Source organism: Musa acuminata, chromosome BXJ1-10 (assembly GCF_036884655.1).
Source record: "Musa acuminata AAA Group cultivar baxijiao chromosome BXJ1-10, Cavendish_Baxijiao_AAA, whole genome shotgun sequence".
Classification (NCBI taxonomy): domain Eukaryota; kingdom Viridiplantae; phylum Streptophyta; class Magnoliopsida; order Zingiberales; family Musaceae; genus Musa; species Musa acuminata.
The window spans coordinates 18,468,955-18,492,710 of record NC_088336.1 but is presented as its reverse complement, the minus strand read 5'-3'; the positions used below and the strand labels follow the sequence as shown (position 1 = coordinate 18,492,710).

General features: G+C 34.3%; 2 protein-coding genes across 6 annotated transcripts; one reads left to right on the top strand and one right to left on the bottom strand.

Moving 5' to 3' along the window:
* Positions 1-1,956: 1,956 nt before the first annotated feature.
* LOC104000105 (protein LOWER TEMPERATURE 1) lies at positions 1,957-5,787 on the top strand. Its single transcript, XM_009422052.3, has 6 exons — positions 1,957-2,123; positions 2,270-2,315; positions 2,959-3,082; positions 3,633-3,709; positions 5,098-5,201; positions 5,404-5,787. The coding sequence occupies exons 1-6, from the start codon at positions 1,968-1,970 to the stop codon at positions 5,437-5,439; spliced, it is 543 nt and encodes a 180-aa protein (XP_009420327.1). The 5' UTR covers positions 1,957-1,967; the 3' UTR covers positions 5,440-5,787.
* Positions 5,788-14,775: 8,988 nt separating this feature from the next.
* Positions 14,776-22,739, bottom strand: LOC135581950 (uncharacterized). 5 transcript variants are annotated; one of them, XM_065086037.1, is made up of 13 exons: positions 22,503-22,731; positions 22,373-22,427; positions 22,229-22,284; positions 21,934-22,034; positions 21,709-21,778; positions 19,648-19,756; positions 18,311-18,367; positions 18,151-18,224; positions 17,983-18,063; positions 17,764-17,841; positions 17,516-17,671; positions 15,670-15,822; positions 14,776-15,013 (listed from the first exon to the last, which is right to left on the bottom strand). In XM_065086037.1, exons 1-13 carry the CDS (start codon positions 22,617-22,619, stop codon positions 14,936-14,938), a joined length of 1,185 nt encoding a protein of 394 aa, XP_064942109.1. In that variant the 5' UTR covers positions 22,620-22,731; the 3' UTR covers positions 14,776-14,935. The 5 variants fall into 5 exon arrangements, 4 of the variants coding, with proteins under 4 accessions (XP_064942109.1, XP_064942110.1, XP_064942111.1 ...); XM_065086038.1 differs by having other exon boundaries at positions 18,151-18,218; positions 22,503-22,730; XM_065086039.1 differs by having other exon boundaries at positions 19,687-19,756; positions 22,503-22,728.
* Between the last annotated feature and the right edge of the window lie 1,017 nt (positions 22,740-23,756).

Here is a 23,756-nt window from a genome sequence, read left to right as displayed (position 1 = left end):
ACAACGTAAGTAAGAGATGTGAGTAAAGTAAATGAGTAAATAACAATAAATCAAAAGTAATAGAAGAAATGTAAATCGATTTATAGCGATTTGGTCTTTCCGATTTACGTCTACTCCCCCGATTCATTTTTGCTTAAGGCCACTAGCTTTCATTATCGATTTTCTTTTCAAAGGGTAAAGATCAATTATTCTTGTTATAACTTTTTTCCTTTTAACAAACTTAGGAAAAAACTTTCATACTCACTCTTTTACAAGATCTCTCACAGCCTACGACTTAGGTTTTCATTAGCGATCTTCTTTTCAACAAATGAATATCAATTATCATTGTTATAGTTTTTCGCCTTTTATACTTACTTTTTTATAAGATCTTTTATCTCATATAACATAGAATCACCTCTAAACTCAAGAAAGAGTAAGAGACTCAAACAATGCTCAAAGAGAGAGCTATAACCCTTCATAAACTTAGAATTTAATGTTCCATCATTTAAGCCTTAATATGGTATTTATAGGTCCCAAAGGCTACAAAATAGAGTCAAAAATTTTAAATCTCCAAAAAATTTAGGGTATGGGTGGGTAATACACCTGATGGTATTAGCATCGCAACTTTTGATGTCATAATTTTAGACTTTCGAGTGGTGCCACCATCGTAAATTTTTAATTTTCGATGGTACCACCGCCACCCTAGGTAGTACCATTGCCGATAACACTAACAAGCATAATTTGTGCTTGTCGACTGATTCAAGTGGTTCCATTGCTCAAGCCTACTTAAGGCCACTGTTTTGACTTTCTAATGGGCATAGTTTGGCCCAGGTCCAAGCTCATTGGCTTTCTCGACAAGTTAGTATGGTTTCGGTCCAATACCAACTCAGTTTGACCTAGAAAGATCTCGATCAAAATTTAACAATCCAATCACATATTCGACACAATTATGAAGCTTTTCAGCACATTGTATATCATTCTGATATATTGTCCGATCTTTCGGTACTTCGTTTGCGCCTTTGATGCATCGTTCTTTCTTTCGATATATCATCCGATCTATTGATATGTTGATTTTCCCACGACATCTAATCTTTTAATGCAATACTTGATCATTCCGGCACGATGTCCGAACTTCATAAAGTTTAATTTTCGACATATCGATCTATTCTTTAACTCGACCTCTAATTTCTGACATGATATTTTTTTTTGACACAACGTCTCATTATCTTATTTTGATAATTTACTCTTAATGGTTCGAGTCATTGATCGATGTATTTCCTATATCAGTTATCTTAAAAATTTATTAATCAATTCAAGATTTAATAATTTTTTTTGATATAATATTAAATTTTATATTATACGAAGATCGACCTGCCATGATGCATTCGTCGCTCAACTTAGTATTTTGAGACGGATATGAAAAGGATTAAGAGAGAATATTTGATATTAAAAAATATATATGCGTTCACTAATCACCGCCCCTTCTTCGGATTCAATAAAAATTTTTATGAGTTTAATCATATTGACGTGATGTATTTGATCATTGGGTTCTTATCGGGTGACATGACTATTATATATCGAACTTTGAATAAAGACAAATATTCTCGTATCATCATGGTCTATTCTTAGATAAAATTTTAAATAATTATATGTTTAAAAATAATTACACTGAATTTGTAACTAGTCATATTTAATTGTCAAATTATTTATTATATCATCCATAAATGAATTATAAAACATGAAATCATATTTTGTTTCTTTTTTGTCGACCTGAAAACTAAGATATTCTTAATATTTTCATATTATATTTGACTTCTCGAAGGGTGCCAATATAAATTAGGATTTGCTTTGGGATATATGCCAAATTAAAATCCAGAGAAAACCGGTCTAAGGGATTAAGCCGGGTCGAGGTGAACCGTGGGCCGGTTCAATTGGCTCTTTTTTATGGATCGACGGGGCTTTCTCGTCGAAGCCTTGCAATAGTCCTAATGAAGACGGAGAACTGCTTCGCGGCCCCGCCCCTGGCGGAAGGAGCCGCAGCGCAGCCGTCCAGCGCAGATCGGACGGCCAGGGGAGCCTCGAAGTACCTCGCTGGCCTCCCGTCCCGCGGCCTCTTCTCCTCCGCTGTCCTCTCCTCCAACCCGGTACTGTTTCCTCCTCCTCATCCTCTTCCGTCCCCCGAACCCTTTCTGCTTTTTCCCCTCTCATTCCAGGGTTCATTCCTTCCTTCCTTTCTTGTTTGTCGGAGTAGTTCGTAAGTAATTTCTGATGAGTTCAGGGCGATTTGTAGGGTGGCATACGGGTTTACGTGTGTGATCATGAGACCGCGCCACCAGGTTATTCTTTTGGTCCCCCTCTCTCTCCTTGGTTGCATCTCAAAGTTCGAATTTTCCCTCTGTCACGATCTTATTTCGCCCTACTATGTGTTCTATATATCATTTTCTTTGAATGCTGTGAATACAAACTATTTTCCGTATGGCGTGCACTGAAACTTTGCTAGTGATGATTTGTGTTCCGTGATCGGTTTAGTCTGTGATTTGGTTTCGAATCCAAATATTTGCCATCATGCGCACATAGGGAGTGGCTGAGCAGTTCTCTGGTTTGTTTCTGATTCATTATTTCGGGTCAGGGTAACTTCATTTTCATGCATTAGGAGTTCAATCATGTTTAAATTTGTTGTTTAGAAAGATTAATTTATGGCCATTTGAATCTGTAAAGGTTATTAACTTTAAAATTGCAGAAGAAACTATCAACAGAGGTGGAACGTGAATTAAGTTGATATCGCATTTGTCTGGAAGCACAGTCTGTTGATTTTATGATTGTGTATTGAGTAGGTATAGAATTTGCATTTGGAATTGTATTTCATCTGATTTGGCTGAACAACCACTTCATGTCGTGCTTGTTTTCTCATGTTTCGACTGCTGGTAGTTTTAGGTGGTTGTATGACTAAGATTTTCCCTTTTTCTTTTGTTTATTTAGAGGGCCAAGTAATCAAGACAAACTCAACAAATATATTGATCAGAGCTCTCCAAATTAACAAACAAAAGAGTGATGCAAAGGATGTAATTGCTAAATCTGCAGCAGATAGCAGCACAGTCAAAAGGTATTATTTGCTCGACAATTGTTTGATATTCATGCTTATACACGAAACACATACATACCCCTTCATTTCTTTTGCTAGATGGTACTTTTCTTTAGATTTGTCCCCTCACATGTTGACCGTATTGGTAGAATCCTCATTGAAGTTACTTTGCCAGCACAATAGATTTTCATTTATTTGTGGATTCCTATGAATCAGAGTGACAGCTTATTCAGTTTGTGCTGCAAGCCAAATATCATCAAATAAAATTTGCCATACCATGCTAATACTGGAAATTTATGAACACCAATAAGCAATGAGACTGTACTATTCTTTGCTATGTTTACATCTTGACTTTTTTTATAGTAAAACTGTAAAAGATTGCTGGAAATAAAGGTAAGTTATAGTCTCCAGATGTAAATTCCTGTTCGCAGCTTTGCTAGAAGTTCTAAAGAACTTAGAGGACACAATGAATTTCGGTCAACTTGTTTGCGTCTTTTATAGATGGAACTGTTATTGGTGCGTTTTATGGTCTATTGAACTAGCAAAGAGTTGTTTTTTTTTTTTTTTCCAGATCTGCTGTCAGAACTTCGGAGAGAAGGTCTCCACCAAAAAAGATGAAGACTAGTTCTGCTTCTACTAGTCATCGAGGTACCCTACCACAATTTTTAGTTGCTTAACCATGTGGGATGAAAAATTAATTAGGTTAGAAAAGCATCTATGTTAAATGGCTTTTGCTAGCGAATTACTTGAAAACATTTGTGATTTTGGAAACTAAAAAGGAAAATATTTCTTTTATGGTTTTTACCTTTGATATAACAAATCAACATGTGAAATAAATAAATAATAATAATACTGACCAATATCCTAAGAACTTCTTAAAACTAATATTTTTAGGCTGTTCTTGTTTTACCTTCCCATTGCCAGAGCTGATGAAGTTTTCTTCGAGTAGTAGCGAATCAATGACATTACTTAAATTAATAATATAGAAACTAGCAGATAGATGGAGTTAATTGGCTTGTTGATTATACCTATTTTGTTAGGGTTCTGGAGTTCCATGCTATGGGAATATGCTATCCTGAGCAGTCGTATATACATATATACATATATGTGCGCCACATTGAACAAATAAAATTTCTATTTAATTTATTAATACATAGGAACGACAACATGACATATTGGTGGAAGTTAATCCATATTGCAAACTGCAGAGTATGTAAATCAGCAATATAGTTCTTGGGACAGCCTGCCTGATTAGCACTCTGCAATCTGCATCATTTTTAATTATCTGGTACATGGTGCAATGGTGGTTATGGTATCTGTATGTCATCATTGCATATGTAAGCTAGCCAAGGGTAAGATGGCCTATCACATTGAGTTATGTCCTGCCAGTATTACATGATTACATCATTAAGAGGGGGTCAACCAACCAAAAAAGAAATTCTTGCGGACAATTCTTGCTGTTGTATATATGTACAGTGTGCTCATGCTGTGAAGTAACAAGTTCAAGTGGCAATTGTTTAAAATTCAATCCAGTTATTTCATTGTTAGTAAATAGACAGTACATAAGATTCCAGTTCATGAAACCTTTCCTAGATATCATATGATTCCAATAGTTCTTCAGAATATGAATTTTCAGGAGCTTCTGACTAGTCTTACCAACATGTAAACAAGAAAAGATGACAATCCGTCATAATATATGGTTATTGACATGGAGCATTATATTTTTTTTATATGGATCTTCAAAGCCATCCTATTCCAGGTTTAATAGCTATGAATTATCCATCTCTGTAGAAATCTTGAAGGGAAGTTATGCACTCCCAATAACTAATCAATCATTAATCTTGATAGAGTATGTGATTCATAACTAAATATTTCCTAATGTATTTGGTTATGACTTTGTTTTCTTATTGTTTCTAGTCCTTTAATTTAAAGGCACTACTCTCACTATGTGAACATCAAACCGACTAATTCAACTTCTGATTGCTACAATGAAAATGGAAAATTGTTTTGCTGCCGAGAAATTTTGGGTTTTATAGGCAGTTGCAGTTCTGAATTATCTGAGAAGAAACTTCAGACGATGACCGTAGAGCGATTACGTGCACTTTTGAAAGAGAGAGGACTCTCACCAAAAGGGAAAAAGGTAAGGATTATTTGCTGCTGTGTTCCTATTAAAGTTTGTTAGTCACATTGTCTTGCATGCTCCTGTAGAGATGCAAGACGGTGATTTTTTAATGGATAGTCCTTGGATCATCTCATTTTGTCTGATTTGGCAAACGAAAGTACTCACATAATTCTCAGTCAGCTGTACTAAAAGAATATGGGAATTCGTTTGTATGTTGCAGGATGAACTGATCGCTCGCTTGAAAGACGAAGCATAGTAGAAGGAATCAACAAATTTCTACAATGATGTTGCACCAAAATGCGGTACCAGCTTCAAGACCAACGGCAGGAGCATCAAACACTTCAAGATGCCTGTTTGGCCGATGGTGCATTTTCTTTGCTGCCCTGCTGGTGTTCTTTGTTACTTTATCTCGCGTAGAAGTAGCATGACAACAATATGCAAGGGGCTGTGACAATTGAGCTGTCTAATGTAATCAATATGTCCTTGTGTTTCTTTGTGTTCAGTCTGATGCGGGCTTAGTTAGTTTAGACTGAGGTCGTTGTCTTGATGTAGAATCTGCTCTCCAAGTTGTGTTTGATAAAGAATCGACTTGATCCTTTAGCGAGTGATAGTGATCATATTATTGTCCCTTTCTAGCTGAATCGTCTCCCCGTTGGTGGGGGGCTTCTCTGCCCAATGAAAGATGAATCATATGACAAGGAAGAAAGTTGTTCACACAAAATCGAATCAAGGTCGTATGAACTCGGTATTATTTATGGGATGTTAATATAATTTTTTAATTTTTTTTAAAATATCATATGAAATTCTCTAAGATAATAAGATTATCACTTAGATGATTTAGTAAAAAAAAATTCATCATCAGCATCTAAGCATTCCTAATGCAATAGTATTCAAGCAAACCATGATTTTTATAAAAAAATATATTAAATATCAATTGCATTAGGCCTAATTGGCGTTTCAAATTTATACAAAAACACAGCCTAACCTTCAAATAGCCAGAGAAGAAAACTGATGAATGTTCTTCTTCCAGGCTACGTCCCATTCTCACCGTGCAATGGGAAGAAGTATGGTGTTGCATGCCCAATACAAGATGATCTAATGGAAGCTCTAATGCCATATCATGAAACTTCAAGAACAAGTAATCAAAACATGGGCTGAGGTCGTCCGTCTATGCAAGAAAAGCAGAGACGAGAATGTCGACAGGAGAGCAAACCGCAAGATAAAAAGGTCATTGATTTGATTACTGAAACATATCCTTCCAGATAAAGATGCTGATGTTGCCACCATTCCAACCATCTCAAACATCTTTTGCAAGCACAGACAGCACCAACGCTTGAGTACGTAAAATCTCAATTGTTAAGATTATGTTTGTATATTTTTATTACGTGTAACCTATCAAATTCACTATACATTCATTATTTTTATAATTTCTTTCTTTCTTCATGAATATTATTATTATTATTATTATTATTATTATTATTATTATTATTATTATTATTATTATTATTATTATGTGTAACATCTCTATTCTCATTAAATTCTAGAGATTACAATTATTTTTACGCATGTGTTCATGCAGAGATTTCAATCCTCCTTTTTATCTAAGTTTGATTCTCTTAATACTTTTCTTAAACTTAATTCATTCTTAGCACACATTCTAAGTGATGTTTTAGTCTTGAATTGAGAAAATTGGTGAAATATCCATAATTTGACACCAGACTTAATGTAGTCCAATGAAGCTACCTTCTCTTTGATTTGATATCGAGTGAAACGATAACGAATGATTTATTCATAAAATATCAGGTTTTTTATCAATGCAATCGCCAACTTTTTATCAACATTTATCTTTGTAGCCATGTTGTGCATAATTGATTTCATTCAAGAACTTTCTTAGTTATATAGCATGGCATAGACAACAATAGATTGTTTTTTCAAAAGTAGTGTCACCTATATAAAATAAATTGATTATACTTTTTCTTATCTTCTACATCTCCTCCTCAATCATTATCGAAATAATCAAAAAGTTAAAAATTATTAAAAAATATATATAATAGACCATGAATTATGGTACTTTTGATTTAGCATAAAATTCTTTTAGTAGTTTTCATGTGTTGACTTTGGTTCATCCATAAGTCCGCTTATCAATATGGTTCCATATAAAATATTTGATCTTGTGCAAGTTAAGTATTTCAAGTTCTACTAAGATTTTGAGGTAGGTTGGATTAACTATGTTATCATCATCTTATCTTAAAAGCTCGATGTCACATTTAGTCGGTACACTAATCGGTTTGAATCTTTTGAGAACATATTTTTCTTGTCAAATGAAAATTATCATTTTGATGCTAAAGAATGAGACATGAGCCCAATATCAATCATTTCAACTTCTTCGACCATTGTTTACAATTCTTTAAACATAAATGAGTTACTTCACGTAAAGACAAGATCATTTATATATAAGCAAATAAGTTAGATATTTCGGACATTGATCATAATAATTTTGCTTTAGTATTCTATGCTCTTTAAGTTACAAAACTTTCTTTTCGTGTCCCTTTTTAATGTAAACTAATAGTTATTGTATGTATATTCAAAAATACAGATTTAACATCTATTTGATAGATTAATCAATTATTTTGTCTAGCGATAGATATAATCAATCTACTAGGTTTTATTCGGATAACAATGGCAAATACCTCATTATAATTGATGCTAAATTTTTTTGTTTGTAACATTTTTTCACCAGTCTAGTTTTGTACTTGTTAAATTGTTCTTGTGTATTTTTCTTGATTTGTAAACCCACTTTCCACTAATAGCATTTTGTCTTTGAAGTGGTTCACTATCTACAAGAAGATAGATAAGTAAGATGTAACTTATTTGTTACTTCATATAAATCTCTTGAACTTTTTAGTCTTTGAGCTATTAGGCTATCTTCTAGAGATGATTGTATAGTAGAAGAGATATTGATGATGATGGTGGTAAAGATGGTAAAACAATTTCAAACTCTATTTGCTTTTTTTTCGTCTTCATGCAACTCTTCGATATTGCTCTCTCAATTCTATACACATTTTTCATTGAATTCTAAATCTCTACTTATAACAATCTTTGAATTGTTATGATCAAATAATTTGTAGGTCTTTCATTTAGCGTCATACTCAATAAAAATGAGTTTGGAGCTCTTGACCTCTAAGTTGGTTCTTCTTTGATTGAGTATGTGTGCATAACCAATGCACTCAAAGATCTTGAAGTGTGAGATGCTTGGTTTTCTAGTTCATGCCTCTTGTAGAGTTTTGTTTTCCAAATTCGATGTATGAAGTAGATAGCATAAGCCAATGCTTTGGTACAAAATTATTTAGGCATATATTTCTCACCATAATGAGAATTGTCTTATTTTTTCTTTCAATCATATCATTTTGTGGGAAAGAACATAGTAACTCACATAACATATAATTTTGATACTGAAGTCATTTTCATTCTCCACAAAAGTTTTAATCTTATTCAACATGCTAAAGGCTTTTCTTTAAAAAAAAAAAAAAAACTAAATTTTTTATTACATAATCATCAATAAAAGTAAAAAAACAATGATGTTTATCAAAAGATGTTAGAGCAATAAGACCACAAACATCCATATAAATAAGTTGAAGTATTTCTTTATTCTAAAGTTTCTCATGTGGAAAGTTTTTTCTTGGTTGTTTGGCAAAAACACACCCTTCATATGTTTAACTTCAATGTTGTACATAGGGAAGACAATGCACAATCTTCTAAGTTGTTAGCATGTTGAGATATGAAAGTGTCATAGCTATTGGAGTCCTTCACACAAGTTTTTAAACATTATACCATCATGGTTAATGGTTAAGATAAATAATATAATCTTTGATATCTAACTTGAGAAATTAAATAATTCATGTTGATTCTAAAAAAGAATTATGTTCTTTTAATATGAATATCATAATCATTTTTAAGAGTTATCCAAGATTAATATTATTGATCTTCATACTCAGCATATAATAAACATTAAAAGAAATCGATGGCTTCCATCTTTTGAGGAGTTTTTGACATATAATAAATGTTTTAAAAAATTAATAACTTTCATCTTTGAGGTGAATAGTACTTTTGAAGAGTTTTCAAAATAGATTTATCCAAGCCAGTGTTAGAATCGAGTCGGCACCAAAAGAGAGGTAAATTAGTGTAGTAGATAAAAACGTCAGTTTTAAAAATCTTTTATATGATTAAAACCGATCTCGGAAGATAATTTGAAATTGAATGCTTGTTTGTAAGTATAGTGAAAATAAAAACAATTTGTTATAAAGGTAGATAACTAAACAGAAATGCAAACCGATTTATGGTGGTTCGGTTGTCGTGACCTACATCCACTCCTGATTCCTCTTCACTCGAGGCCACTGGCTTCCACTACCGATCTTTTTTCCAACAGGCGAAGACCAACTATTATTTTACACTCGATTCTCCTTTTGACAGATTCAGGAGAGAACTTTTACGCCCCCACTTACTCCTCTCTTAAACGACACTAATACTTAGAGCTTTAGATGAGTTTTCACAAGATTACAGCAGCGTTTTTCTTCTTTTTTGCTCTCAATTCTTATGTGTGTTAACCAGGGATGAGAAGGGTATTTATAGGCCTCAAGTGGATTCAAACTTGGAGCCTAAAAGTGTCTCATCCCCGGTTTTCGGGATACTGACAGTACCACTGCTTGTGCTAGGTAATACTACCGCATGCAGCAATGACACTAAGCGGTACCACCGCTCAGTCTTGCGGTACCACCGCCTGACACCCTATCATTGGGCGGTACCACCACCCAGACTGACGGTGCCACCGCCTAACACAGTCTCAGAGACTGTGCCACTGATGGTTCCACCTGTTGGGTCACTGTTTGGGCCTTTTACTTGGCCTAACATAACCCAAACTTGAGCCCAATTGACCCCTAATTGAGTTGGCCCAATTCCAACCCAATTATACCTAAAACCTATTTCGATCTAGACAATTATTACAAAGCTAAGTCAAATGTTGTCCAGCATGTCATTGGTTCATCGATGCCTCGTTCGATTCTTTGACGCATCGTCCTCTCTTACTGCCTATTGCCCAATCAGCCAGTTGACCTCCGTAACTCCAATTTCTTTGGCATAATTTTCGCTCTTATTGGCCCGATATCTGAACCCATGACCCAAGGCCTTTTGTCGATATGTCGACCGATCTTCCGGCTCGAGATCCAATCTTCTAACATGTTCCACTCTGGCCCAATATGATTCTTCTTGCTTTAATTGTCTCTCCCTGATCGAAGCTTCTTGCATCACTCAAAACGCAGATAAGATCATAAACACTATCAATTGATTTCATCATCAAAATTCGAGATTCAATAGCTAGGTCCATCAATATTTTTTTGTAGCCACACATATGATTGTTAAATTTGGTGTCCAAGTACCACTTGCATAATGATATATTCTTATGTGCGGGCAACAAAAAAATAAAACTTTTTTTCTTTTCAACATATTTAATATTTTTTTCAACTTGATTGTTAATAGTATTCTAAGGCATAATGACCAAATGTTTTAAATAATAATATTGAATTTTATAATGATTATAAATTTGGCCCTTATATTTTTTTTTTATTGTTTTGGACTTTGATCTTTATTATTATTTTTTTTCTCTTTCTCCTTGGTCATATCTTTTACCACAATCATGATCTTTTCTACATCCTCGACCTCTTTTATGACCATAGTCACTTGAGCCTTTATTTCTTTCTTTTAAAGTGAGCTTTGTTTAGAGAACTTATTCCACCGTGTCTAATTCTTCTTGTTGATTAAATGTTCATGTGTTTGTCAATAACCTATTAGCTTATCAATAGTTATTAGGTCTAAAATAATCTTAGTTTATCAAAATAATCAATAGGTATTATGTCTAAATTAGTTATTAGGTTATCAATATTTTGTGGAGACCACAATAAGGTTGAACTTCTCATGCAAGTATTTTTTTCGACCACACGGGCATCTTCTATATTTTCATCATTTCTTCTTACTTGATTGATAATGATGAAAACTCTTGTAAGATAATCCAAAATAATCTATGGCTTAATCCAAAATATCTTTAGAGTATCCTCTTTGATAACAGAGAGATTTCCTCAACTGAGAAAATCTCGCTGTTGAGAAAAATCCTCTCAATAGATAATTAAGGTATGCTTTCTCTTTATCTTTATAATTTTACTATTTATTCTATCACTTTATCATGGTATTAGAGCAGTGAGAAGAGAGGTGCAAACCTCTACCTCCGGCCAGTAGCCACATTCTCCCTCTTTGTGGACCTGAACCCTCTCGTTGGGCACCATCGACCAGCTCCTAGTTCTCTCACTTCGGCAATGTCATTGTCTCCAGCAACATCGTCCTCACTGCTTCCGGCGGCATCCTATGGCAACATTTTGATATTCCTATGGACATGCTCTTGCGGAGTCACATCTTGGTCCTAGAGAGGACCTTGTTTTGGTGCAGGCCTATCATCCCTTTCTGTTATTACTAAACTATATTTGCAGTTCTCTCCCGCTGCCTCTGATCGGTGATCGGGGTAGCCACTACGTCTTGCTCCACCTTCGCCTCGACAAGCAGTATTTGGAACCTTTCCATGCCACTTGTTGCATCATTGCATCGCTACCCAGATTCCTAACTGTTGATTTGCTGCACAAAGATCTATAGCTGTCTTGCACAAAGCTAACATTCTCCTTCAACAAAGGCCTTGTTTGCCAACAACCTACCTCAGGTGACACTGATCTGCACCACTACCACTTCTTCTTTCTTGGTTATTATCATCGTTGCAAACTTTGATAAAGTGATAGAATGAAGAGTAAAATTGTAAAGATTAAGAGAAATCACACCTTAATTAGTGTCATATAATGTCTATACATGGTGAAAAAGAGGATTTTTCTCAACTGAGCAGCGAGAATTCCTCATGCAGTTGAGGAAATCTCATCTGCTATGCAGTTGAGGAAATCTCTCATCTGCTATATAGTTGAGGAAATCTCTCTGTTAATCTCTCTGTTATCATGCCCCCACAAGATTGAGCTCCTGTCAAGGATACCGATCTTAGACCGATGCAACAAATATAGTTTGTGGGCTAGAGGCTTCGTGAGTGAGTCTGCTAGTTGATCAGCCATATGAACATGAGAGACACGAAGTTGACGTTTGACAACTTGATCTCGCACGAAGTGAAAGTCGATAGCAATGTGTTTCATGTGTGAGTGGAACACTGGATTGATGCATAGGTAGGTAGCTCCAACATTGCCACAATATATTATAGGAGTAAGGGGTAGAGCTGACTTCGAGTTCCTTGAGGAGATTTGTAACGCAATTGAGTTCAGCAACAACGGTAGCGATGACATGATATTCAAACGATTGTCTTTTGCTTCTTAGAACTCCAACTGATTGGATTAAACCCAAGAAAAATGATATACCCTAACGTGGAGGTGCGATCATCAAAGTTTTCTGCCCAATCAGCATCAGCAAAAGCATGAAGATAAAGTGGAGTATGTTTGCGGAGAAAGATACCATGATTGAGGGTCCCTTTAAGATATCGCAAAATTTGTTTAACCGTAGACCAATGTATAGCAGAAGACTGGTGTATGTATTGAGATAGTTTATTGACTGTAAATAAAATATCTGGATGGGTGAGAGTCAAGTACTGGTATTGAGTTGAGTCTGTAGGAGGGCTACCATCACATGAGTGATGCACTAGTGGAGAGAGGAGTTACAACCTCTTTTGCATCTTGCATATTAGTCTTTAATAATAAGTCTTGAATATACTTTCTTTGTGATAGAAGGAGACCTGAGGATGCAAAACTTGTTTAGATATTTCATTTGCAGTCAGCACCAGCCTTCTGCTATGCATTGGTCTGTGGTTAAATGAATTTTGCGGTATCTTAAAGGGACCTTCAATCATGATCCCTTTCTTCGCAAACATATTTTACTTCATCTCCATTCCTTTGTTGATGCTGATTGGGTGGGAAACTTTGATGATCGCACCTCTATGTCAGGGTATATCATTTTTCTTGGGTTTAATCCAATCAGTTGGAGTTCTAAGAAGCAAAAGACAATCGTTTGAATATCATGTCATCGCTACCGTTGTTGCTGAACTCAATTGCGTTACAAATCTCCTCAAGGAACTCGAAGTCAGCTCTACCCTTACTCCTACAATATATTGTGACAATGTTGGAGCTACCTACCTATGCGTCAATCTAGTGTTCCACTCACATATGAAACATATTGTCATCGACTTTCACTTTGTGTGAGATCAAGTTGTTAAACGTCAACTTCGTGTCTCTCATGTTCATACGGCTGATCAACTAGTAGACTCACTCACAAAGCCTCTAGCCTGTAAACTATATTTGTTCGGTCCAAGATTGGTTGAGATTTCCTCAACTAATTAAGGTGTGCTTTCTCTTTATCTTTATAATTTCACTCTTTATCACTCTTATCCTTTGTCTTTAAAAGTCCTTCAAGGAATCTCTTTGGCCTCATAGTTTATGAGTCAAGTGTTATTAATAATTTTGACTTGGCTCTAATGTCATTTTGATAGGGGAAAAAATAAAAGATAGAGAGTTAGGGACGAAGAGTTGAGATACGATGCAAGGGTTAAATGAAATTGTATTTCTGGTAAAAACGTTTTTATATTTTTTTTATCTCCTTTTTTTATTTTACCAAAATTAATCTCATCTATTTATAGAATCAATCATAAACGAGAGTTACACGACTTCAATATTTTTATTGGGTAACCTATCAAATTTGCTGTTGATTCATTTTCATAACACCTACTCATTCATCAGACCATTTTTTATTCTCACTAAATCACTAAATTCATGAGAGATTTTTTATAGTAATATGATAACATAACAAACATACGGAAGAAACTGAAGAATTAATAAGAACAAAATGGCTATCGATTAAGCTATGATCTCACACTTTGGGTGCATTTGGTAATAATAAATTTTAAATACATATTTCAAATTATAAATTTCCAAAGTATCTTATGACTTTATCTAAGACTATAAGATTATCAAAAGTGAGAAATCAATATTTTTTATTAGATACATTTTTATTTATTTATTTATTTTTTTAAAAAAATTATACATATACTTATTAAATTAAATAAAAAATACACTTATTTAAAAATAAAATATTAAAATTATTAGAAGAATAAAATTTATCATAAACTTTGAAAATATATATAATTTTACCAAACAATATTGCATATTTAAAAAAATAAAATATATCCAATGAACTTTTAACATCTATGAATTCTGAATTGTCATCAACTTTAAAAGATTACTTTTCTTCTACTTCCTCTATTTTCCAAATGTGACTGACTACCCATAAGATACTTGTACTCAAATTGGAGTTTGTTTTCTTATATTCCCAAAATATTCAAACTGAAAACTTGAAGGAAGTACAAGCAATCTTTCACCATGACAAAAACTGCAGAATTTAGCTTTAAATGGCATGATTAAATAAATAATTAATAAGAAATTTCAATTACAAGAAATGAAAAGAAGGGTTTCAAAATAACCACACCTAACTTGATCAAATTTAAAACACATAATGCTACATGAAATAATAATAATAGATAATAATCTTTCTCATTTTAGTCGGTCTACACACATTAGTTTGTCGAATCCAACAAACTAAAAATATAATCACCCAACAACTTACTCATTTGGAGATTTCTTTGCCCCATGTAAGATGATATATACAAGAGAATGAAGTTATTTTCTCTTGTTGATAATTTGTGATATGATCCTACCAAGTTCTTCACCTGAGTCCTCCTGAACATGATGCCCTGCCTGGACAAATGCATCAAAAGAGATTCAGTTCTACCATTACAATATACAAAACAGAAAAATTCATGACTGCTTATTTCTGTTCCTCGAGTTCTGACCTAAAGATAATGTTTCTTTTATTTTTTATTGTCTGCAGAACTTTTATCCTCATTTCATTTACCAACTAGTTAGTCTTAAAATAATTTCAAATCAAAATTCTGGTATGTTCTGGTGGTATTTTGCCCTCACATGGACACACACTCGTATAACAAGGAAGTATTTTCCTGGCATAATAGTTCCTAAATTTCTAAATGACAGAATTTAACAAAAAGAAGCAACTTTCCAAGGCAACATGATATCTATTTGATAGAAAGAATTTTGTATCCTGCTTTCTAACTCATATTCTTGAAGCTAATTCATGGAAGGGAAACCATTTATCCATGATTGAACTTATACATATTTCATCTTTTACCTTTTCTGAAGAAAGTTCAAATGTAAGATGTCAAATCATACCTATCGAGTATCAAGCAATGTTTACCAAGTCTCAGTAGCACACATATAAGCACCTTTCTTTACTTTAATTAAGATATTCTTGTGAAATCAATAGTTTGTATTAGAAACTAAATCTCATCAACTCAATGAGAGAGAGAGAGAGAGAGAGAGAGAGAGAGAGAGAAAACCATAGCGAGCTCCACCAGCTTGTGATTTGAAGCTTTGCAAAATTCCTCGACACCATCATACCTTAGCCAACGATCTCTCATACCCCAGCAAATTGTGGTGCGAGTTTTCCATGTCTCACTAGCTAGTGTTGTCCTCATGGTTTCAACATAAGCCTATTATTGTAAACAAATGAATGCCAATCATAACCAACAAATATCAAAGTTTCTTTAAATGCCTGAAATTCGGTAAATAAATGCAAAAGCTCACAATTTCAAACTGCAATGATTGAATGAGAAAAAGGATCCATTTATAGCACAATTATAAAACATAAAATTGTAACATTTAATTTATCTCATTTGTACAAACCAAATACTCATATCAGATGGCCATGAAGGTTTTGACAGAAAACATAATTTGCTCAAAATAATGTACATATGAAACGACTTTGTGGTAGAATGAACTTGAGATTTTAATAGGAGAAAGATATATTAAGACAAAGAAATTTGTTTTTGTTGTTAATGTTATGTGAGGTTATGCATGTGTTGGTGCTATTGCAATCACAAAGCCAACCTGCACCTAGCTTCAGGCTTAGGCTCAATGCTAATAGTTATCTATAATAAAATGTAACGTGTGCAATATACTCCAAATGATGCTGTCCACTGATGATAAACAAGAAATTAATCTTGAGGTACCAACTGTACCATAGTAACCAGCATTGTTACTGACTAAAAAGCAACGACTAAGAAGCATGGACTCAGACGCGACATGAACATGACGACACAAATTTTTTAAAAAAAATTAGGGCACGGATACAACGAGGACACAGGTAATATATATATATATATATATATAATTCGATTAACATGAGTTTTATAGTATTTATAAGTAAATTTTATAAACTCAACAATTTAAACAAATAAATATCATCATACAGGTTAAAACAATTAAAATAATCTAAATTTAAGTATCTAAAATAAAGGTTGAGTACATCAAATAATATTTAACAATCTCCAAATAGAATTGATTATATTTCCTTGCGATGATCTTCATATTTCTTTTCTTACGAAGCATTTGACCCTTACATGAGGGCCAGGAGAATGCAACGTTGCACAGGACCATCCGACACTGACACATCCACCAAAAGCACGTGTCTGTTACGATATGAATCTCATGCTACATCAAGGATTCATATCGTTATGGACACATCCACCAAAAGCACGTGTCTATACTGATATGAATCACATGCTACATCAAGGATGTGCCAACACACTCTTGGCAAGAGTATCAGTTTGTACTAGTCAAAATAAGATTGGCATGGTACAACACCCAAGTTATCCTTCCCTGATTTCTAACTCAAATAAAAATTCTGAGTATAAAGACATCAGACTATTTGAGTACTAAAAAAATTCCATACTCGAAATTAAAGTTACTGAATAAGAAAAATATAACAAACTAATAACAAAGATATTGCATCACTTCGTTCCATAATATCTGACAAGTAATACAATGAACCAAGGGATACACAGAGATCTACTAGAAACAAAGCTAGTACAAATATTAGGCAATGAGGTATGCATAAAATAAAACAAATGTGCATGGTAGAAAAGACAGATGAGAAAAATTAGAAGAATCAAGCCGCAATCACATTATTGAGGACAGATCAGTGCGGAGTGAAATGAAATACAAAGATACCCTCACAAGGGCATAGGTAGATGCTAAAACCTTCAGGAGAAAATTGCACTTCCTTAAAATATGTTCCATGATTGACTATGTTATCCTAGGAAGTGATCTGTATATAATCATGGAGAAACAGTTAAAAAGTTGAAAAGGCAACAAATGATAGCTACTCCTACAAGGATAATCTACCTTCAGCTCCTTCTTCATGGCTCCACTTAATGCATTTAGAGCAAAACCAGAAGAACCAGAAGTGAGGTATGGCCTTCTGTAAACCATCGCATCTTCTTCTTTCATCATGTATGGTCCACAACTGGTCAATGCCCTATCACTAGCACTGAGAGGATCCTGACAATTAAGAATGAATAGGCAGGCTTTTATCTAATGTCGAAAAGCAAAGAGATGTACAAAGAGTAGACAAACATCATCGTCCTTCTAACCTGGGAGATAATTAGACCCAACAAAAAGTTGCTGAACAGAGCCAAGGATGAGGGCAGCTTCACATGATTCTCCATCAGCTAAAATATAAGCAAATATATCAACTCCAGCTGTTCAAGATACTCACAAAGGAAAATAACATTAAAAAAATTGTATTGCAGTAATAACATATCCATGAGAAACAATTATTCAGAATACCAATCTTTCAGATATTTTCTTACAGGGGGATTTATGAGTACAAGATCTGTCAGTTTTTCTTGATGACAGCTAGCATATTTAAGAACTACAGGAGAAAAATAGCCCTGCAAAATATATAAAAGAACTCATTATTCTAAAGTCATATTTAAAGAAATTTACCTGCTTAATACATCCATGGAACATTAAATTACCTGAACAACTAAGGAAAATTTATCTGGAACAAGGACATCGACAAGCGATCCCAGAGCCGAAACATATTCTGCAGCTTATATATGCTTCATTGAGGTGAACATATATAGGTTTCTCATTGATAAAAATAAGAAAAAATAATGATTGTCTAAAAATGTTTACCATCCAAAGTATAGTCGAATCCATATCTAGGCTGAGGCTTATCAGAAAACCCAAAACCTGAGAACCAGAAAAAGCCAATTTGCTAGTCAAAGCATTGGATGCAAGGCCAGTTGGAGGACACCACAAACTAGGAACCTTAAACCGAAGTAAAAGAAACACTTTGTTCATAAGCAACAAAGGAAGTACATCACAAAGTGATACAAACATGAATATCAACCCTGGTATCTGCAGGATATACAGTGAAGCAGCATACAAGGATGTGAAACACAAAAGACATATAAAAACTGTTGCTAAATGTTAGATTACTAAAAGGAGGACAAAATCAAAATAGGGTCAAGAATTTTTGTAGAAACTCCATTTTACTAGATGTAGTGGTAATTAGTCAGACCAAGACAAATTACACCATCTGGATACAGACCCTGGGCACTTAGAGGTGGAACCCAAAGGGGATGAACAAGATCACTTATTCTCAGGATGCTCAGACTTCAGGAGGGTTCAAACTCTTGGGGAACTCAAACAGCATCAACATCCTGTCCCAGTGATCAAACTTGAAGTTAAATGCAAGCTTGTGGTGAAGGCCATGATGACCCAGTTTGTGATTGGGTTCCAGGTGGATGTTTCAGATATGCTCCGACCAGTACCTCAGAAACACAGTCAACTTAAACAGCATAGAGTCGAAAGTCCTGACTAGCAAAACCAAATTAGATAAGACGGTCATTTTTTACTCCACATCAGAGACCCCTCCTACAGTTTTTAGCCTAAAGGGTGGAACCACAAACCTAGGCTAGAGGCCACTTGATAAACGGATGGGATGTATTAGCATCCAATGTAGTGGTGCCACGTAGACTAGCAGTTGCTTCTGCCACATGTGTTCTTTTTTATCTTGATGCCACACATCCGTTTGTTTCATCTGCTTCAGTGTGAAGTCATGCTTTGACAGTTTGACTTATGATCACTTAGATTATATGTTACACACAGATATTGCTACAGGAAGTTTTGTTATTTCTGATAGTATTTGTCAGTCATATCTGGCATTAATTAAGGGTCTCAATTGCTTGAGAATCTACAAGTTATTAATATGCATTACATCAATATGATTTCTACCTCCAACAGGTCTGTGAAATTTAATCCTTACATTCATGTTTAAAAAATCAAGTTCTAGTTGGATATGGAGTGGACTTAATATAATTTTGTAGATTCCAATGAATGGAAGTGTGTAGGATACTAAAGGTAATAGCAACAGAAAGTTAACTGTTGTTGTATACGCTGTGAGAAGGAACAACTATGCAGATCCTTTGTTTTAAAGGTTAAATATATGATAAGCAAGTATAACCTACAACAATAATTCCAAGGGACTTGAATCTGCAGTAGCGTACCAAGCCAATCAAAAGCAATGGCATGATGATCTTCAGACAGCACGGGAAGAACTTTACGATATGAGTATGCCTGTTAATCATAAATCAAGCTCATAAAGCTCCTAGACGACAAGGTTGGTACAGTAAAGTTTTACAAATTTGATAGGTTAATAGCAGCAAAAACGAAAAAAATGTCGCTCCTGAAGAAATTAAAAGAAAAAACTGAACAAGATTTTAATTCCAAATGACCATGGATAATTAAACCTACTCAATGGCAATTAATATTCTAACAAAAGAGCCATATATTAGGTAGTAGCAAAATATATTTTATTTTATACTTCAGAAAAAAAAAATTCTATTCCTCTTGGACATATGGATATGGTCATTTTCTAATTTTCTGCAGAAGAATACAAGCCTATGATCATTATAATTGGAGCTTGGAAAAGGAAGTGCTGGGTTGAGACTTAAATATTTTAGATTGCTTGCAACATAATAACTAGAAAAGCAGGAACCAAAAGTCTCTCATGGACAAATTCATGTGCTTTTAAGATGATAGCTTGGATATGGTTTTTTGTCATGCTCTGAGTATGTCAAGTTGAATGAATTTGGAGCCCCTAATAGAGTTTAAGTTGGACTGAATAATTAATTTCTATATTTTTAGCCTAATAAAATAAGGATTCATCCTTGTTTTAACATCAATAGTGTTTAACTTGGATGAAATTATTGTCTTCTATATTTTTAGCATAGTAAGACAAGTATTCATCCTTGATTTTAATGGCTGCTTTGGGAAGTATTTAGAATTCTATTTAAAGTTGTTTTCTTATTTATGAGTACTGTTTTGAGTATAGATTGGTTGGAAGATTTATCATGTCTACAAATATTACAATTTGATTTCACAAAGAAGATCTAAAGGATCTAGATGTCTTTTTAATAAGATCTTAGATGGTTATCAATTTTACTACAAAAAATAAAATCCAATTACACAAGACTCTAGTAAGCCTATGTAACAGGTAACCCCTTAATATAATAGAGTGTGGTTGAAGTTTATGAAAAAACATGATGAAAGAGTTTTAACTAGTATGTATATGCTGTGAGGTCATTCATCTTCTTCCATAAGGGGCCCGATAAATGCACCATATATCTTTCTTTATTCTATCCTTTTTTATAGTTTACTGGTTCTTATTGGACATAACCTTCATTAATCTCAAACCTACTTGTGAGCCCCTTTAAACCACACCAACACTCTCAGTCATTTAATTACCATCCTCAATCCTCTCTTTACAAGCTCTCAGATTTTGTTTAGCTAAGGTGCCATGTCGTTACCTAAGAAGCCTAAATATGGTAAACCATCTTCATTTCTCAATGTTACCAAACCATAATAGTACGAAAAGGTAGGACAGTCTTGTGAAAGCAACCAGTCCATCGAATAGCATCAATGGTTTTTTAAAAGCAAAAGATATATGAAAGAAATTATAGATGCCTTTTGACAGAAAAAGTTAACCTGCAGGGTACAGAATGCAAATATAATGGATCATCAGACTTGTTTCCTTCTGAAAGAAGATTTTAAGCCTAGTGATTCTCTTTTCTTGATAACTTTTGTTCGTGACACCACCAAACAATATTAATAATAAAGTCCATGGCAACAACAAAGCAACCATTATGTCTCTGTCATAGGCCACTTCCAGATAACATCATTCAGATCTCTTAAGAATCTTAAAATTGCAGCAAAATGGAACTTAACACGACTTCAAAATTTTGCTGTTCAAAACCGTTTCCTAAAGTTACCAATAGCAACTAGCCTGTTGGATGCTCTACACACTACTTTATTAGACAATCCTTCGTGTTACTAAAAGGTCAACTTACAGTTCTTGCTGTCTTTCCTTGGTGTTTTTAGTATACCTCTTAGAAGATTCTTAGCACTAATTGAAACCTAGGGTAAATATTCACCAGGGTATTATGTGCATGCAGTATAAATCGGCTGATGCATGAAGTAAGTCCACATATATTAAATAATTGAATAGATCAATCAGAATAGAAACTCACCTGTGATGGAAAACCATGAACTAAAATAACTTTAGGGTTCAAGGAACTTCCGGCTTCCACACAGAACCATCTAAGGCAAGAAAGGTAAAAAGCCTTCAGAGGTTTAACCAAAGAACTCATTTATTCCAAACTTCACCTAACATGGAGGCTTATGGCCCAAAAATAGCAGGATTCAAGGCTTATACATTTTGATAGCCTTCAAACCACACAGATTGCTGAATTCACCTGAATAAGTCTGCTTCAGACTGTGAACCAGCACCCAAAGTAAGACCAAAAACTGGATCCTTTGCTTTCCCTTTTCCGCCATACACAGGATAAGCTTTTACCTAGATATTGAAGCTGAAAATTTGTATTATCATTTGATAATTGTACACCATCACATATAAAAACCAAGGACGGACATATGTTCACATATGTAAGGATGGACATGTACTCACATACAACTGTGCAAATGTCGCGAGACCCTATTTTTCAAATAATTTCAATCTTCAAGAAAGCTCGGAACAAAGTTTGGGCATACCATTTTTCCTTGAGCAAACCATTCATCAGATCGGCTCGGCCCGTCCGAGTATTTTCCTGCATCGACTCTCATTCAATCAGAATGTACTTTCAGACAATTCCAAGAACCTCAAGCAAAAACTTCCCAAGGAACAGAAACCGAAACCTCCGCTGAAAAAGAACCCATCCCCGGCTGATTCCGGCTCGTCCACATAGTAATCCTACAAGCCGCTTGGTTTCAATAAACGGTAACAGCTGGATCAATCCAGGCGAGGGAGGGGATCAGATTCGCGTACCTCGTTATCACCGAAGATGGATCCGCAGCGGAATCCGGACCTCCTGCTGCGGGCGGGGGGGACGGTGAGCGACCGAGGAAGAGAGCAGGCGGAGGAGAAGGTGGGCAGGGCCGCCATGGCGAGCGGGGAAGGGAGGATAGGGCGCTCGGATTGGGTGGAAGGGATTCATGGATGGGGTTAGGGGTTTGGTATTTCTCGCGTGGTCTTTGGGAGTAATGGAGGGGGAGAGATAGGGTTTACTTGGCCCTCGCTTCCTTGCTATTTCCAACGTTCGAATTCTGCTTCATTTCATGATAACCTCAAATTTCATAAATTATCAAAAAACAAACTCCGAAAGAATGATTTGCTCGAAAACAACTCCTCTTTTTAAGTTTTTTTTTTTTTTTTTTTTTTTTTTTTTTTTTTTTTATGATACTCTCATTCTTCGTCTTTTTTTTATTTAATATTTTATCTTTCTCTAATACCCTAAATACTTTTCGTTAGTATCCGTCGTAAGACCTTATTATGATCGTCGCCTTTCTCTTTACAAGGCTCCGCAATTTCTACCTCGTCGCAAGGTACTATCACTTTCGCTCTGTCATTGTCATATTTGTCGAAAGATATTTACAATATTAAAAATAATAATAATAAGTATCATTTAAAAAAGTCAAAAGTTATTTTAAGATAAATCATCCCTTTCAAATGTAATCAAAAGGTTAGGAGAGAAAAAAAAACATGATAAAATTATATAAACATCTTAAATAAGGTATTTTTGGATTTTTTGTGTTATGAGATGATTTATTGAGAGAGAAAAAAGGGGTAAAATTAAAAGATCACCTAAAATGAGGCATGTTTGGTATACATTTTCAATGTTATGATCCATAGAGATGAGATGATTGGTATTAACAAAATAATAACAAAAGCGGTAATAAAAGAAGTAAGAAGTCTTTGTTTACAAAAAAAAATGTTTAAATGATCATAATTTAACTAATAATATTGTCTTGTAAGAGTTCAAATGGATTATTGTTGTTGTAAGTAGTTTTCTTATATTTTCTAGAAAATGTTTATATATATATATATATATATATATATATATATATATATATATATATATATATATATGTCTCTACCAATTTTCCTTCTTTACACATCAATGAAGCAGTTGGAAATCAGAACAAAGCTACCCAAATCACAATCTTAAAAAACATTACATAATTTAAAGACATTTCCTGACTAGCCTCAAATGCCACAAACAAACAAAAAATTGTTAACCTA